General features: G+C 45.2%; 2 protein-coding genes across 3 annotated transcripts in view; one reads left to right on the forward strand and one right to left on the reverse strand.

The window, feature by feature from the left end:
* LRBA (LPS responsive beige-like anchor protein) overlaps positions 1–17,992 on the forward strand; it is a 434,876-nt gene that overhangs the window by 227,504 nt on the left and 189,380 nt on the right. For both annotated transcript variants that reach the window (XM_075034981.1, XM_075034972.1), the window contains 3 exons: positions 109–233; positions 7,885–8,031; positions 10,669–10,805. In XM_075034981.1, the coding sequence (XP_074891082.1) occupies positions 109–233; positions 7,885–8,031; positions 10,669–10,805 (409 nt within the window). The remainder of the gene's footprint in view (positions 1–108; positions 234–7,884; positions 8,032–10,668; positions 10,806–17,992) is intronic.
* Positions 14,206–16,497, reverse strand: MAB21L2 (mab-21 like 2). Its single transcript, XM_075023492.1, has one exon. The coding sequence runs from the start codon at positions 15,753–15,755 to the stop codon at positions 14,676–14,678; it is 1,080 nt and encodes a 359-aa protein (XP_074879593.1). The 5' UTR covers positions 15,756–16,497; the 3' UTR covers positions 14,206–14,675.

A 17,992-nucleotide genomic window follows, 5' to 3' on the forward strand; every position in this document is an offset into this window, starting at 1 on the left:
AAAAAAAAAGCAAAAGCAGCGCAAACAAGGAGAGCTTTATGCAGAAATTCAGTGCTACCATGCTGTTTGATAATTGCTAACATATGTGGCTCCTCTGTTTCATTGTAGTCGTCCTCGTGAGTTCTGGCGCCTTGACTACTGGGAAGATGACTTGCGGCGCCGGCGACGATTTGTGCGTAACCCCCTTGGATCGACACATCCTGAAGCGACACTAAAAGCAGCCGGAGAACATGGTCAGTGTAAAATCTGCTTCTTGCCAATAGCAGCAGGTTACAGTACGTGGCAGTAAAGACTAGACATTCATTCCTAGGAGACGCTAGAAAATTGTCCCAAATGCCAAAGGCTTTTGTCATTGCATTTTAGACATGTTCAATACAAAGATAAACTGACCGTTACTTCATACAAGCAATGTGGGTATTTGTTAAGCCTCTTCATTACATCTTAGTTGAGCTGGCCTGGCATGTTGTGTGTACTTTGCATACGATGGTTACAAACACAGTTCTCGCTAAGCAGAGGAAAAGTGGATGCAATTTTGCCATTAATCCCTGGACACACTTTCTTGCGGTAAATTACCTATTTATACTTCAGTAACTACAGAAGAAGATCTTTCCTGTTCAGAAATCCACAACAATTATCTCCGTTAGCCTTAGCACATATCTGCCTATCGTTACAGATACTTTAAAAGAAAAATAACACTTCTGAAGCTAAACCGTATTCAGACCTTTGCTTATGTTTAAGTAATCAAGTTTTCCTGCAAGAATTTGATATGGAAGAAATAGTAACAAATGCTGAAATGTAAAGTATTGTTCAAGCAGCAAATGGTAATGATGATTTCTACCTGGTGATTTTAAAAAAAGAAGATTGCAATTTTTTTAACAGGTTTTTTTTCCCCATTTTATTGTCAGGGATCACTCATCTACACGCTGCTGTGTCTGTTCTAGAGGGATGTATTTACAAAACCAATACAGTAATCATTTTGAGAATTCTATAATAAACAAAAAAGATAAACAAACAAAAAATCACCCAAAGCTAGGGGTGAACTTTGGGGTTTAGTCTAGAATTTCATGTCTTTGCGATCTAATGAAGATACATTGATAAGGTAGAAAAATCTTTCTTATATTTAAAAATAATTTGTTTATAATTAAAGCTGTGTACCCTTCACCTTGAAGGTACATGTCATGGAATAGAATAATTTAAATTTAGGTCTTTTTGTTTTTCTTTTTCAGTCTGTGAATTACTGTATACATATATGCATACACACACACACACACGTACATATTATATGTGGAGGCATAAACTTCATGGTAATTTAAAATTATTAGGACTGTTGTATGAATATAGAAGAACATCAGTGTCGTAAAGTTAGTTTCCGTCAGGCATCTTAACCTCTTGCACTCAGCCTTAAAGAGCCATTTCTGGAAGAAAATGTCTACAATATGTCAGCTGATATAATGCCAAATGTGACATCAGTCCTCTAAAATAAATGACCGTACGGAGAATAGTCAATAAAGTGATCTGAAAGCAATGTTCGTAGAGCCCTACATCTTTGACTATAGAAAGAGGAACAAGATGTAGAATTAATTAACCTATTTTTTGCTTTGAGGCTTGTTGTTCTTAATACTGTGTGGTGTTTCTATGCCGTGGACTTTAAGGGCACAAGGTTTCTTTCTGTTTAATGCTCCATGGATAAACAACAACTGCCCTCCTTTAATATTATGTGTACTTTAAATTAAATAGATCTTGTCACTCTTTCATGTATTCTACTCATATTTTCATATTTAATCTTTATATTGTTTATCAAAATAATGAAAAATATCTTTATTTTTACTGCAAGATATTTACAGGTCCTATCTATATTTGTGTAACTAATTCTTCCATAAGTAAACATACACTAATACAATTATTCATCTTTCATAGCAATGGGATATTTTCACTAATCCATGCTATATTTCAAGGGCTATGGCTCATACTCAGTTTGTAATTGACAGGAGTACAATTTTTGTCAATGCAAAAGAAGAGTGAATAAAAGTAGCCGTATTTCATAGGTAGCTAATAGGCAAAGCTGGTAGCTAACCCTGGTAATTTAAATAGAGCTAATTGTTTTCTGTTCACCTTTCTGTTCAGAATTTGACATCCTTATCAGGCTCCTATTATATCTAAGTTCTTGGTGGTGTTTTATTCTGAATTTAATTGCATACTGCATTTGTTATCTGTTGTCATTCTGTTTCTTTATCCAGTGAATATTCTAGTTTACCTTAAGTAATTATTTAATGTGATTTTAGAAAATATATATGATTAGTATCAGTGTAACTGAGTGTGTGTACGTATGCAACTGTCTTGTTCCCAGACCTTCCACTGGCAAGTTGTAAGACAGATGACCAAAGTACAAATTCAAGTTCAACTGGAAACTGTATATAATGTATAGGAATACAAAGGTTGTTGGGTGTTTTTATGGTTTTGTTTTGGGGTTGGTTTTTTTGGTGTGGTGGTGGGTTTTTTTCATTGTTTTGGTTTGGTTTTTTAAATCTCAGAAGGTACAGTTGTCAGAAAGGTCAACTGGAGTGGTCACTTGATCTATAAACTTTTAATATTAACCAATTTCAGGTTAGAAAATTCCATTATTTTCAGATTTTTGGAGCCAGACTTTCAGGCCCTGTCTTCATGATGTAGATATCCTTAGAATTTGCAGAACATTTGCCCTGGTATTTTATGATTTCTTATCAATAATTTATCATTAATTATTCTATTTCAATTAATTTTACATGTCTCTGAAGCAAAAGCATTTTTAAATAATGAATAAAAGATTCCCTACTGCCTATTTAAGCTTTTGTCAAAACAAAACAGAGCAAAACCAAAACCTGAAATTGGGCATAAGGGATTTTGCCAAAAGGGAGACAGGGGAAAATAATGCATAAATAATGGAAAAGTACTATTGCAGTAACCATGCTTGAAAGCATGGAATTTAGCACGCTTTTCCTTAGTAGATACACATTATCAACTGCTCGGTGTCTTTCAAATAAAACCAGATATATTTTCCACCCCAGAAAGCTCACAGTCTAGGAAAGATCACAGTTTGCAACTGTGAAAATTACTCAGAAACAATCGGAAGCCTAGATATTGTTCAGTAAAACCTAGGAGAACAACAACAACAACAATCAGCTCTGTTGCAGCCTAGTTATGTGTCTTAGTAGCAAGAACCAATCTTTTCCAGGGATTGATTTGATTTGAAGGAGAACCTCTGGTGCAGAGGTGGCAGAATAAATACCTGAAGACTAATGTTCTCTGTTCAGACAATCAATACCAGCCCCATGACTATACTTCTGGCTACCTTCTAGTTAAAAACAAATTTTTTAATTCTGACAATTTAATTGCCATTCCCTAGTTCACATTAACTTGCTTGGGAAAAAAAGGCTTTAGGTAATTTTTCAAAGGGGGCGGAGGGGGAAGTCCTTCCAAAATGGCTATTTATAAAAGTCAGTCTAGTAGTGTATAGTGGGGGAAGGAAAAAGAGGTGAAGGTAGAAAAAGTTTGGGATGGAAAGAGTTAACTCTCTTCTGTTCTTCCTTTCACCCATTGTTTAGATATGAAACCAAAATACTTATATAGGTGTGAAAGTGCAAAAACTGAGTACTTTAAACCTGGTGGTATTTGTAGATTGATCCCCAAATGCAATATTTTGTGAGGGAATCTTTAGCTACTAGAAAATACCTTATCAAGCTTTTTAACAAGAGATTTGGTTTTTTTTATTGACATTTGTTAAAAACTTGGGGAGAGGGGGATTAAAACAGTCTGTAGCATTTCCATCAAGGCAATAGGTGGAGTTCAGAGCTTTGTGACTGCAAAGGACTAGCAGCTGGTCACCTACAGTATTGCAATCGACTGGTCGGTTTTCTTTGCCTCAACTCTGGCGATGAAAAAGAAGTCTTAAAAATAATATTTAAAAGATCTGATGTGAAAGTGGTTGTGTTTTCCATTGTTATCTTTTTAAACAAATAGGAAGACTAGAAGAGTCTTCTGGGAGCCCTTTTTTAAAAAATAGATAGTAAGGGGGTTTTAATGCATCTTTTCCCTGAATTGCTTTTCCCCATATATTTAGCAGACATTTAAAAAAAAAAAGAAGTAATAGTAAGTGTCTTCTGTGTCACGCTTTCTGATACTTTATTTTTCAAATGGCTTTTAAAAATTGTATTTCGCATGTAAGGTTAAGTTGTAGACAAATAATTTAAAATAATCTGTCGTTCTATGAATGCCTTAAGCTTGTTCAGCAACGTAAACTACATTATTATTTTTACACCCAAGTGTTGCAGAGATTTAACTGGAATAAATAAGATTCTCTGCAGATGCAGAGATCTGTTTGCAAAAAGCTACTTGAAGAAACTGGGTCTTACAGAGCAGTTTGGGAAGGATTGCATAGAATTACACTGAAGAATTATAATAATGAAATTGCTGTGCTAGATGAATACTCTGCCAGCAGGCTGTTATGTCCTGTGCAATACACAGGCCACGCTTTGAGGTCTTGATCTTGAGAAGGTGTATGTGAATGTGCGCTTAGATCTGCAGGATTGGAGCCAGAAGCTCCAGTCACGCCATGAATAGGCAGGCCTGGCAGAGAGCAGTTTGGGTTAGCAGATGACAGAGCAGCGTTTGGGACCTGAGATATGAAATCCAGTGTAATATACCCATGCGCATACATGGGAACTGAATATGTCACACGATGTCATGTTCCATCCTATGTATCTCTAATCAGTAAATATAGAAAGAGAATTAGACCGTGGCCCACTTGCATAAGTGCATTTATATACAGAAAATAGGTGAATTCACCTGGAATATATTCAGTTCTATACAGATACTCATGTGAGTGTGTGTGTGTTGGTTGCAGGTGTAGTGCTTTATTCAAGTCAGTAGAGAAGAAGCAGATTCTAGTTCAGAGTGTGATATCTTATTGCCTTCCAGTAGCTAGTATCTGCAGATGTGTAGACAGGCTCTGCATCTTCCTGTGACTGTGTGTACACACGTTTCATGCATGTCAGGAAATGTGGGTAACTAACATCATATGCAAAGAGATGACAAAAATTTACAAAAATGGACTAAAATAACTTACGGTCTAAAATCTTTGATTGAAAAAGGCAGTTACATAAGATGTATGTGTTTGAATCAGTATAATATCATTAGTTGGGGAAAGAAAGAAAATCTGAGTAAGTGACAAAGATGAGGCAGGCGGTATGTATTTCTGTTATCCAGCCATCTTTGGTGTGGAAGTTGCTCTACTGATTTTATTTTTTCTTGCTGGTAGATGAGAAGAAAGACTGAAGGACACACTGGTATTTTGGACAAGTTGTGCTAACTATAAAAGTATTAAGCTTTGATCTTGGCTCTCAATTCAGTCTTAAATAAGAATAGGTAGAAGGCTAGTTTGAGATAGCATTTTCAGTATAACACAAATAGATTGTAGTAGAGGAAGCAAAAATGGCAGGTATGTATAATGCAGATGGGGTTTTTGAAACAACACATACAGTTTGCCTGTATAAAAAAAAAAAAAAAAAAAAGAATTTATTATCCTTGACTTTATCCCTGGGATGGTTTTGTTCTCTTTTACTTTTTTTGATCTTCAAGAGAATGCTGGTAGGCCACTGAGTAACAGTGCATGTGGTGTATATTAGTATACTGTTGGTAATTTTACTGCTGCTAACTTAAAATCCTCAAGGGGGAGTTAATTACAGGAAAACCTTTCTAAATATCAGCTGCATATTTTCCATGACAAGGTTTTCAACTCACATTGAACAACTCCAGAATCTGAGTTATCATTATTTACATGAGCACATTTTAGAAGAAAGTAAAATTTGTGATTTTACAATGCAGTTAAAGCTTTACAGTAATTTATTTTTTAAAGGCTTAGTTACAAGTGGCAGTTATTGGTTGGGGAGAAAGGATCATGCATAAATTGCATTATATTTTCTATGGCAAGTTAAATTTCCTTTTCTTTGTGTTTTTGTTTGGTTGGTTTGGTTTTGTTTTTTGGGGGGCGTATTTTTGTTGTTTGGATTTTTTAAGCTCAAGGCCTAAACCAAACCCAGGGTATTTGGTGGTTTGGGTTTGTTTGTTTGTTTGTGTTTCTTTTTTAGTTTTCTCTTAATTGAAAAGTTTATTATTTGCAATTTCTGTGCATATATTTACTTAACCAATTTAAACTTTATATATTGCCACTGGGGAATGGCCGCCTTCTGTAAATGTTTGCAGATTAACATATTTTTAAAGTAAGCCAGCGGAACTTCAAGTACGGCAGCAATCAGAGAAAGCAACGAGTAACGTGTTGAAGTTAGTTGGTCCTGATGTGTTTGGTGAATGTTTTTCAAAGACGGCTGGGCCACGGGCATTCTCAGTCTATTTTTAAAGAAATAGCATTTTTATTTTCAGCTTAAAAAAAAAAATATCCCCAAACACCACCTACGCTGCTGGTTTTTGGCTTTTACCACAGCAAGTGGTAACTTGTGTGTAGAGGGAGCGATCGCCTCCCCCCCCCCCCCCCCCCGCTGCTGCTTTGAGTTTGTAATTTAAATAAAAAAGATTTCGACCTAGCGGTGCCAAGTCGAGGTGGGGAGCACCCCCCGCGCCCCCGGCCGGCCGTGGGGGGGGGAGGCCCTGCTCAGGCGCGGCAGTGGCAACGCTCCCCCCTGCCCGGTTACCGTGCGGAGCGTGAAACGGGCGCTCCCGCTTAAACGAGCTTTTTTTGTTTCCTTCTCTCCCATTCCGAAAATTCAGAGGGGAGCGTAGCCGCGTCCCCCGTACCGGCCGGGTCCCGTCGGAAGCAGGTGCACGCTTTTCTCTGACTCCGACCCTCACCGGGTGCCTGATCCCCGCCCCCCCCCCCCCCCCCCCCCCGCCTTTGTCGCCCAGGCTTGTGAGGCGCGGCGCGTGCTCCTCTGCCTCACGAACCCCACGCGTCGTTCCCGGCCGGTTCCGTCGCTGACGGGGAGCGCCAGGGATCCGGGGCTGCCGCTCCGGCGGGGCGGGAGGCCGCCCTTTCGCCTTCCCCGCTCCCGGGGAGCGCAGCCCGCCCTCAGGGGATTTTCCCCTCGCCTCCCCCCCGCCTACCGCCCCGGGGCTGTGCGGAGCGGGAGCCCAGCCGCGGCCCGGCGCGGCGTACCTCACTCGTGCCGCCGTGTGGGCGAGCCCCCCCCCGCCCCGGGGCCGGCCCCCTCCCTCCCCGCCTGCCTCTCCCGCCCCGTTTCCCCAGCTGCTGCGGGTTTGCCGGGCCGAGGCCGGCCGCCCTCGGCCTGTTGCGCTCCCCCCGCCGCCGCCGTCCCGGCGCGGCGGCTAGCGTGGGCCCCGGCCGGCTCCTTCCACTCCCGGCCCGCCGGGCACCGTCCTGTCACCGTTCTGCCACCGCTGGGCCGCCCGGGCGTCCTCCGCGCTGTCTCTCCGGGGCGTTGCTCGGTTTCGGCCCGGCGGTGGTCCCCTGCCTGTCGGGGGAACTGTCTCTGCTCGCTGCCGCCAGAGCAAACCCGATGCTTGAACCCTGGGTTCGGGAGTCAGGTTAACGCGCCAGGCAATCGGGACCTGCCTCCAGCGGGAGAGCTCAACTTCCGAAGGAAGGCTGCAGGGGAAGAGAGGCTTGTTGAATCCTTTCCCCCTCGGTCATAAACTCTTGAAGTGGAGTTAAAACGCTGCGGTGTGCTCTGGATAATTTTGAGCAGGCTTAATAGGATTAAAACTAGATGTGTCCTAACATCGTAGGATTAAGACAGGTACTTCCCACAGCTAGTCCTGAACGGTTTTCTTCCTGAACTTTCATTAAAAAAAAAAAAAAAAAAAAAAAAAATTACACTCCTTTGTCACTGTTGCCTCTGAGACCTGACAGACAGCGCTGTGTCTCTTTCATTTCAGCTCCTGATGAGGATATACTTGTTAAAGGAAAGCAGTCCATCAAGAGTCAAGTTTTAGGAAATCAGAACTCAGAAAGTGAGATTCTCTTGGAAGGCGACGACGATATCATGTCATTCATGGAGGAAAGAGAAGTGGAGAACTTAACGGGTAACTTCAGCTATCTAATTTTCTCCTCAGCTTCTTTACTATTTAAGTTCTGATCTTCCCTGCTCTGCAGCGAATCGTGTTTTGGGATGCACACTGATAAATTGTTCCTTCCCATAACTGGGTCATTAAGATCATTTTCCGTGCACCTCAGATGCCAAGGGTTTACTCGAGGAGAGTTGTGCATTTTCTTTCTCTGGCTTTTATAATCTTCTTGCTTCTGCAGTAGCTGTCTCTATTCCAGGACACTTTCCTTAGAGAAAGTAGCTCTACCTTGAAAAGGGCTGCCTTTGTTTTTGAACTCATTCCACTCCTCAAATCATTAGACCTCGTGGACAATTAGGCAAGTTGTCTCTAACTAAAGGCTTTGGAGAACTTTATTTTTCTCCTGAGTTTATAAAATTTTACGTATTGGTTATTTACTTGGGTTTGAAGGATCTGTACACTCACTGGATTTAAGTCCTTTAAAACCCTTGTCATTCCCCCATTGAGGTCCCTTCTCCACAGCCCATAGTCTTACTAGACTTCACTTCTTTTTTTCTGAAGAAGAAATAGTACTTCAGATCTTTGGACTTAATTATATTTACTCAGTCACATGTAACCTTTACTTATGTTTCAACCTGAGTGGAGCGGGTCCATTTCTGTACAGCTCAAAATGTAAAAACAGAGTAACCTCCTCGGTTCAGGGACTGGGAGTTATAAAGCATCTCCATTGTTATTTGAGGAACGTGGGTTTTACAGGGAAAATGCAAACTTCTCTGTGTTCTTCAGCTTTCTCAGCTGGTATCCCATGTACATTTACTTTAGGAAAAAATGTCATTTCTTGGATGATTCCGGTTCCCTGGGAAGCTAGTAGTATAATCTTACATTGATTCATATAATACATAAGATAATTCAGTGAAATTACTGGAAGTGATTATTTATTGGCAGTTTGCTTATCCCTGAACTGCATTCCACTCTAGTTTTTTTTAAAGCAAAGTTAAAAATGCAGCATAATGAAAAAAAGAAAACCAGCATGGAAGAGTGAAGTAAGATAAAGTAACGGGAGAATAATGGCAGGGCATTTTCTGTATGTGAATCTTTTTTTTGCTTTCTACCATGAGCTTCCTTCTCAACAGCCTTCTCCATGTTTCCTTCTCTTTATTATTCATTCATTGGTTCGAGTAATACATTCATACTGTAATAGAGGTGAAAGGGGAGTTTAATTATATAATCTTGACAATGGCAATAGGATTAAGAAGTAATCCTCACTAATAAAGTGGTGTGGGTTAGAAATGAAGTGGAAATTGTCAGGGGTCTTCTACAGGACCTGGACTGCCCCAGCTTCTGCAGCTGTCTGCTTGCCCTGTAATTGAATGTCTGCGAGTGATTGAAAAAATGTTATTTCTCCTCTGGATTACATGCTAATGTACAGAGGGCAAAGGGAGACAGCAAAAGAACACATAGCTGCTTATTTCATCCATTTGTGGGGGTGAGCTTTGGGAAATCATGGCAGTTCCGCAGCTATCTCATGCCCATCTGTAAACACAATGTATTTGTACGTTGGGAATAGAGGGCAAAGCTGCTCTGATCTCAGCAGAGCATCTCTTCTTTTGTCCTAGTGGCACACATTGAGATTGATGCGAGATTAAGGACCATCACCCTCCTAACAATCGATGGAAATGACAATTCATCTGAATTTTTTGTCAGTTATTCTCACGTTGATTACCTGAACGTGTGTACCTCATTTATAGATGCTTTATTAAAACAAAATTGTCTATGTCACTTTCGTATCTTCGAACTGTTTTACAAAAGTCAGATAATACTGCAGCCAAGTAACTTCATTTCCTTACCTCTTAATCAGCTGGATGACAAACCTAACCTGTTTTCTTTCTGTATGTGTTAGTTTATATAATAGGTTCTGCAGTGTCAGATCTATGCTGAACCTATTGTTTTCAGTAGTAGTCTGATTTGTCCCTGTGATAAGCCCTGTGGAGATGTGATTATTCCAATAAAAATTCATTCAGTTGGAAACCAACCCTCCGGCTGTTTACTCCCACAGTCCCTGAGCTACACTGACACTGTATGGAATCCTTGAACAATATTTAACGTGGAATCAAAAGCATCTTTAAAACATTTTCCTTAAGGTTACACAATGTTATAGAGCCTAAACAATAGATTTCTAGCATCCATGAGGGAACACTTTACAGTTAGACAACTTTGAGCCTTGACTTCTATGTTCAGCTTTGTGGAAAGCTATTGAAACTCTCCAGTACCTAAAGAACACATCTGACAGTAAGATTTTAAGTGCTCGTGTGTGCACTCTCTATATTGCATATAACAGAAGGTATGCAACTCTCAAAGTTTCTCGAAAAGAAAATGCATCTGAGTAAAAGCTATATACTGCCATGCTAAAGCCAGCTCTGGCACGTATAATGTATGCATCAGTTTGCAATTGTAGCTGCTTCAATGTTCAGCAGCACAGAGACACTGTAAATCTATTACATATGTTCTTTTCCGGGATAAAAAGAGTTTTGCTTTTTAAGGAAGAGCTACGCTCTTTGCTTTATTTATTTTAATCTTCTAGGCTTGAAAAGCAAATAATTTGCACTCATCCTCTTTTCTGTTTTGAATATTGTTGGTGTTTTCACTCTTTGGCAGGTCCAGTTGCCCTAAGCACACCAGCTCAGCTTGTGGCACCCTCAGTAGTAGTGAAAGGCACTCTTTCCATCACTCTTTCTGAGCTCTACTTTGAGGTGGATGAAGAAGATCCCAGTTTTAAGAAAATCGACCCGAAGGTAAGAGATCATTGACCCTGAGCTCTGAGAGATGATGACAAATTACCCAAGACCTTTAATTCTTCATTCAACTTCCTTTACCTCTATTGGTCCGCAGTGTTCCTGCTTTAATAAGTTTGCGACTGACCATATATGTTATTGAACTTCACGTAGGTGACACCTCCTTTCCTTCTCCTTTTTCTCCCCCTCCCCTCCCACAATTCGACCCTACTTGAATGTTAATTAGCTTGCTGTGAATAAAGCTCCAGGGAGGCATCTTAAATAAAGACATCTTGAATCACAGGCCTGTGTGAATACTGGAAAGTTCAACGAGGCTTTTAGCCCAAATGCTTTGTTTTACTTTCCTAATTTTATATAACACCAGTGTAACATAGCGCTAAACTTCCTATACTTGGAAGTTTTCAGTGCTTCTGTATCATATTATTCTATAACAGATTTTACAGGGCCTGTTATTATTTATTGTGCCTAAGCAGAAAACGTAATTGCCCTCTTAAAATACGTTTCTGAACCTACTTGCTAATTTCCACAAACTTTATTTGCTCCCAGTTACTTGATTACTAGTCCATTGTTTAAAATAAGTAACGTTCAGTAAAATTCCTATTTCAAAGGCAGTATACTGTGCGATTAGCTTAATAAAGTTGCACTTGAATGTTTTCTACAGCATTACAGCAACATTTCAAAAGTATGACATGATTGGTAAATAATCTCGCATCCCAATTCAAGCACAGTGGTGGCTCTTGTTTTTTTAAATATTAAACAAGGTAATAATTTCCTTGTGAAGGGGAAAAAAAGTCACTGGAAGAAGCAGGGGTTTTTCTGCTTCTCTGTAGAGAATACCTTGTGTGTTAAGCGCCAGTTCAGTTCTTTGTTCCTATTGAGTAAATTGCTCTTGTCTGTATTTAAAATGGCATCAGTGGGTCTGAAAGCTGGGATTATCAAATCCTATCAAGGAATAAATTTATTTTGAAAAACAATGCTCTCAAATTCTTAGAGCTAGAATTTAATATACGTAATTAACTAGGATTGTGATTTTTATGTGATACCATAAATGAGATTTAACTTTTCTTTTGGTCCTGAAGTATTTTTGCAATATTTTGGAAATTATTTCAAGCATGAGATAGCTCTTAAAATGTTGATATGCTTACTCCTTCCAGAGTGTTGGGTTTTTTTAAACATTTAATGGTAAAAAGGATATAAACATAAAATGTAAAGACAGTTTGGTATGCTACTATATTGCATTTTCCATCTGAAATGTTCTGCTTTGTATTGCATTAGCATGAGAAAACTCTACCAATCTGCGTTACTCTGTATTTTTGGTTTCCATGTTTAGCACATAGGGCGTTTGAGTACGGTTACTAATTCTTACCATTCCTGTTACATGTTTTATGGGGACATTGACATGGAACATATATTCAGCTTGCTTTCTTTTCTCCTGTTTTCAAGTATTTGGTAGTGGTTGTTTTCTTAACTGTAAGTAGGCATTCTGGTTTGATTATCTGAGAGATTTTATTTGGGTTCCTATAAAAGGACGAGTTGGTTACATGAAATACAGGCTTCACCTCTTATATTCTACTTGTGATACTACTTTAGCTGGAGGTTTTAAGAGAAAAAAGACTTTTTGTAATGTCTCGGGGGGGGCTAAAAATCAAATCTGAATATTTTGATTTTAAAAAACCAAGGTTACAATGTAGCTTGCTTTCAAGCATTAACGCTTCCCTGCCCCACCCTCTGCTGAAGTTACTGTACCTTGATATCGGTGCCTAGAGCTGCTGTAGAAAATGCTCCTCGGAAGAAAAAAAAAAAAAAATCCTAATCCGCTGTAGCTCAGAAGGCCTGTTTAATTAATGAGGCTTCACCGTTTGATAAATTTAAGTCCCTTGTATATTTGTCTAAACTACTGAAAAGAAAACATTGTGACAAGTTCCTGAAGAAAAACCTGCCGTAGAAATAGCATCAGCAGCGATAAGATCAGAGTTTATACTCGTACCCCGGGCTGTTTTCAGAAGGAAAGGGTACAGCCCCGCGGGCTAAACCCATTTTGCCAGGTGAGCCAGGATCAGCGCTGGGGGAAAGCGCTCTGACGACTCTCCGAGAAACTTGTGAAACGCACCCGGGGCTTTTAATGCCCGGGCTTGAAGAGGCTCAGGATAAAGCAGCCAGCCCTGCTTTCTCCGGCGGGGGCCGGGGGTGCCCGCCTGCCGCTGGGGAGGGTCGCCCCTGCGCCGCCGCCGCGGCGGCTTTGCTGGAAGTTCATTTCGCAGGCTGCAGGCGGACTTGTTAATTTCGTCTTTAACTCAAAAGACAAAAGCAACTCACATTTGAATGGCTATTTCTTTCCGGATCCGTCCACAAAGAAACGGAAGTAGTCCTTTGGGGCAAGAACTTACATTTTTACCACCACCAGCCCCCCCGAAAGGACACGAAAACTTGCTCGAAATGCTCCGAGCCGGCTTTGAAATCTTTCGGGCGGCTCGAGCAGCTAATGCTAACGGGTTTTAAAGCTCAGAAACGCGTTCCCGCTAACAATCCGGCAAATATTGCTAAGTCGTCCTGAGCAGACTTAAAGCGAAATCGCTACAGCACGAAATACAGGGAATGGGGTAGAGCTTCGCTTTGGGCGGGGGGGGGTCGGCCGGGGAAGGAGGGCGGCGGTGCCGCGCAGGGAGCGACCGCCCGTTCGTGCGGGACCGGCTGCTTTCCCTGCGGGTTGCTGCTTATCTGCTCGTCTGGCTACGCTGCGGTGCGGTTTTATGCTGTACTTAAAAATCCGGGGAAAACAAATGTTTGTTTAAAAAAAATATCGACCGGTTGCTCTAAAGTGCATGAATTATTCAGGGTAGATCTATACTGCCTCCGTGTCAAAGTCAAACGGATAGCGCGTTCGCTCTGGGAAGCGAAAGCAAATAGCGATGAATTTTTAAAACAAAATAACAGAATACAAGCGCTCGAGATTTACCGGGAAGAAAGGAAAGCGAGCTATAAGGGAAAAAACAGAGGTGACGACCGTAGGGCAGGAAACGGCATGCTCTAATTCTGTCTAAATTCTGGCGAGCTACTGTGCGACGCTCCGTCTATTCCCAAGACTTAGAGGGGAAGCTGGAAGTCATAGAAATATAGCAGATGTTGTCACACGCTGAACTACAGAATAGATAAGATTTTTTTTTTTCTTAGGTGCACTGTTTTTCTCGAAACTAGAGGGAAGTTTAGAAAACGTCAGTGACTATGCCAAGCTAAGGCTTCGGCTAGGTGTCGCGTTTCGACTATCTTTCCGTCTCGTGTTTCCGTTTCTTTAAAAAATTTTACTTCGGAGGTTCCGAAAGCACCTACTTGCCTGCATTTAAGAACCATTCACGAGAAGTCAGCGTAAAGTTAAAGTAATATTTTTATTACTATTTGCAACAAGTCAGTCGTGGGGCACATAGTCTGACCTTGGCACCGAAATACATTTAACATCAGTAAAACTTTTTTAAAGGGAGATTTGTACATATAGTTAAATAATTTTTCACTTGGTGACAACATTCAGGCAAACGAGAGAGAATAAGAAAAGGACTATACATGGATTGGAAAATGTACCTTTTGGGTTTCGTTTTGAAGTTGCAAAAGTCCGATCGCTTCTTTTTGTGACTTTTTAAAAATTCACATTGGAGGGAGGGCGGGAGGAGAGGCTCTTCCCTTCTTCCGTGCCCGGCGGAGAGTTCATGCCGGGAAAACCGTCGGCAAGTTTTTAAAGGCCGAGCTGCAGGTGGGTGGGGGGTGGCGGGGGCGCGTTTCTCTCGCCGCCTCTTCCCGTCGGCGTTCGCGTTAAATAAAAAGTTTTTAGGCGCTGTTGTCGTTCGCGGAGGGCGCGTTTTGCGCGCGGGGGTGCCAGCCCTATAGCTTGTCGAGGCTTTTGGGATTGGTGAGGATTTCCCTGGCTAGCCTCCAGGTCTGTTTGGCAGCGCTTTCCAGGGCCGAGTGGGGTTTGCCCTGAAAGAGGTCTAGGTTGGGCAGGAAGTAGTGGGGGCAGCGCCGGCACTGCAGGCAGGAGATGAGCTGCAGCAGGATGCCGTTGAGCCGGTCGCCCAGGCACGCCTCGTCCCAGTCGGTCTCCCGCGGGTGCTTCTCGCACTCGTACAGCAGCAGCGTCTTCATGTGGTAGTTGTTGAGGGGCTGGCCGGGCAGCTCCAGGTGCCGGTCGCGCAGCGTCTTCAGCACCGAGAGGCACTTGTTCCTGCAGCCGCCCATCAGCAGCCGGTTCTCGGCCTCGCCGAACTGCAGCACCCAGGCGTCGCTCTCGGCCGAGCTCTGCTTGCCCGTCAGCGAGTAGCACTCCTTGGAGAGCAGGTTGAAGCCCTCCGCCTTCACCTCCGCCACCCGGTTGGGGCCGGGCCAGGGGATGTGGGGCATGGGCCACTGCGCCGCGCTGCGGGGCCAGATCCCGGTGCACTTGAAGGCGGGCGTGATCTGCACCACGTACCGCTCCCGGATGCGGAGCTTCACCTCGCTGGTGTCCGCGATCATCTTCACCACGTCCCGGTAGCTGCACTTGTCCACGGCCTGGGCCACCAGCGTCTGGAAGCGGGAGCGGATCTTGCGGGCGGACAGGTAGCCCGAGGCGGTGATGAACTCCACCCAGAGGGACATGCTGCGCTTGCGGCCGTCGCTCAGCTTGAGCACGGCACAGCCCGGCAGGGAGCCGTCGTCCACGAAGTTGAAGACGCCCATCTGGTTGAGGTAGAGCACCACCTCGAACTCGGTGGGCGAGATCACCTCCAGCCCCTCGTAGCGGGCGTCGATCTCGCTCAGGGAGCTGATGAAGCGCGGCTCCTGCACCTCCACCTCCTTCAGCACGTCCGACACGACCTTGCACACCTCCCGGATGGTCTTGGCGATGGCCGCCTTGCGGGCCTGGCAGCGCTCCGTGTAGTATTTGTTGAGCTGGTAGACCAGCTTGGCCTGCGCGGCGATCATGTTGGGGCACAGGTCCGGGCTGTACACCGGGCTCTCGCAGTACGTTGAGGGATCCAATGCTTTAGCGGTGGCTGCAGCTTTGCGGAGGGCACCAGCCGAATCGCAGACCCCCACCCCCTCCGCGAAGAAGGCGGCAGCGGCGCGCCAGCGAGAGCAATTCAAAAAATCGGGGACGACGACGAAGCACAAAGGAGCGAAGCCCAGCGCTGCCCCGGCGAGGAGAAGGAGGAGGAGGAGGAGTGCGAGCCGCAGGCGAGCGGGACGGTGCGGACTGGGCGGCGGTGCCGGTGCCGGAGCCGGAGCGGCGGGCAGCCCCCGCGGGCTCCCGGAGCGCAGAGTTTTGGGTGGCGGTGGGGGCAGGGAGGTCTGCGCTGCCTCTGCGCTCAGGCGCCCACCCCCCCCGCGCAGCGACAAAAATGCTTTTTCAATAGTTCATGAAAAAAAACCCCAAACAAACTTCCCCAGGACTCGCAGAAGGTCCCCGCAGAAAAGCCGGTCGGCGGCGAAGTTTAAAACCGCACACGATACGAGAGGAGGAGAAGAATGCGAGCAATGCCCAGAGCGGAAGAGTGAACTCTCTGTCTGTCTGTCTGCCTCTCTCTCTCTCTCTCTCTCTTTTTCAGTCCGTGGCACCGCCAGAGATGTGCATGAGTTTGGCTGCCGCTCTCTCAGACTGTCAGGGGTGTTGTTGATTTCCCTTTTCCTGCTGGAGGCGTTGTCTGAACCCGGCTCTGTGGCTTTCTCTATCTTTACGCGCAGACGTGTGCACTTGGTCTGTGATCTCTCATTCCTGTCCTGCAGCTCTATATAGATTGTTTTGAGATAGATGGATATATATAGGTTGGTTGTTTTTTTTTTTTTTTTTTTCTTTGCACAGACTGTGTTTTATCCTGAGCGGGAGGAGGGCGTAGCTGCTGTGCCCAGGATAGCTTCTCCTCCCCCTCCCCACCCCTGGAAGTGCGCGCCGAGGCTCTCACTTTCTGCGCCTCTCCTCCTCCTCCTCCTCCTCCTCCGCCGTGTGCCCGTCTCTCTCCGGCGGTGCCGGCGGGCCCTGTAGTTTATGAATGGGGCCGGGGCCCGGGCGGGGGGCGGAGCCCCGCCTCCTACAATCGCCGCCGAGCTGTCAGCGGCGCGGCCAATCGCGGCGGGCACGGCCGGCGCGGGGGCGCGCAGACGCGCCCGCGCGCTCACTCCTGCCTCCTCCCCGGCGGCGGCGGGGCAGGGGCGCCCCGTCCACTCCGTGCTGGGGCTGACAGGCCTTAAAGCCGGAGGGGGGGGGACACGACGGGGGGGGGACAGACGGACACGCGGGGCTGTGAACGTCCTGCGACCCGGCGCGGGGTGGGAAAAAGCTGCAACTTCACCCGTGGCGGCTGGGTGAAGGGAGCTCGCTGCTCCCTCCGCTTGCTGCGAGGAGACCTCAGCGGCAGCGCCGGTGTGTGAAGGGAAAGGGGGGGAGAGGCGTGCCGGTGCTTCCCCGCAGGCATAAATCTCCTTTCGCTAATGCCGGGCTGCAGCAGTGAAAGTGAGACCGTCACCGGGGCAGAATCGCACACCTTGTTTTACTGCCCTCAGTCAGTGCCGTAGTCCCGTTAATTTAGATAAATCTCGTGCCATAAAGTTCTGCTCATCCTCCTAAAGCGTAGGATTGAGTTATTCGAAAGGAAACGATATTTTATGCAAGTTTGTATTAATAAGAATATTGAATGATTTGGACATAAAGCTGCAGCTACGTGATGCCAGTTCGGAAAGAGCAGCTCGCTCGCACTGCCGTAGCCCCCCGGGCAGTACCTGCTGCGGAACAGCCAGAAGTGCTTCTCCTGCGGAAACTTAGGCTGGCGGGGCGACGGTTTCCACATCTTCCGTGCTCAGGCCCAGGGCTGCGTGTTTCCGCAGCGGCTTCGCCCTCCCCTGAGCCCCGCGGCCCCGCAGCGGGCACCGCCGGCCGCGCCGAGTGCGCCGGGGCTTGCGGAGCACCGAGCGGGCGGCGTGGCCGAGCCCGGCGCGGTCCCGCCGCGGGGCCCCGCTGGGCGGAGGCGGCTCTCGCAGCCCGGCCGCGGCCGCCGCGGGAGCCCGGCCGGCGCGGCCGGGGCCCGTTTACACGCGATGCGCTCCTCCTTGCGGAGCCTGGGTTCAACCAGCTGGCAGCGGTCGGGCTCGGTTTCTTGTTCTTTCCTCCTTTCGCTGCAGCTGGCTGATTTTAATAAAGAAAATCTCGCCGTCTGTTTTCCGTGTGC

The sequence above is a fragment of the Buteo buteo genome, chromosome 1 (genome assembly GCF_964188355.1).
Source record: "Buteo buteo chromosome 1, bButBut1.hap1.1, whole genome shotgun sequence".
Lineage (NCBI taxonomy): Eukaryota > Metazoa > Chordata > Aves > Accipitriformes > Accipitridae > Buteo > Buteo buteo.

Coding starts and splice junctions, on each gene's coding strand:
- MAB21L2 (XM_075023492.1), bottom strand. CDS start 15,755: ATGATCGCCGCGCAGGCCAAGCTGGTCTACCAGCTCAACAAATACTAC.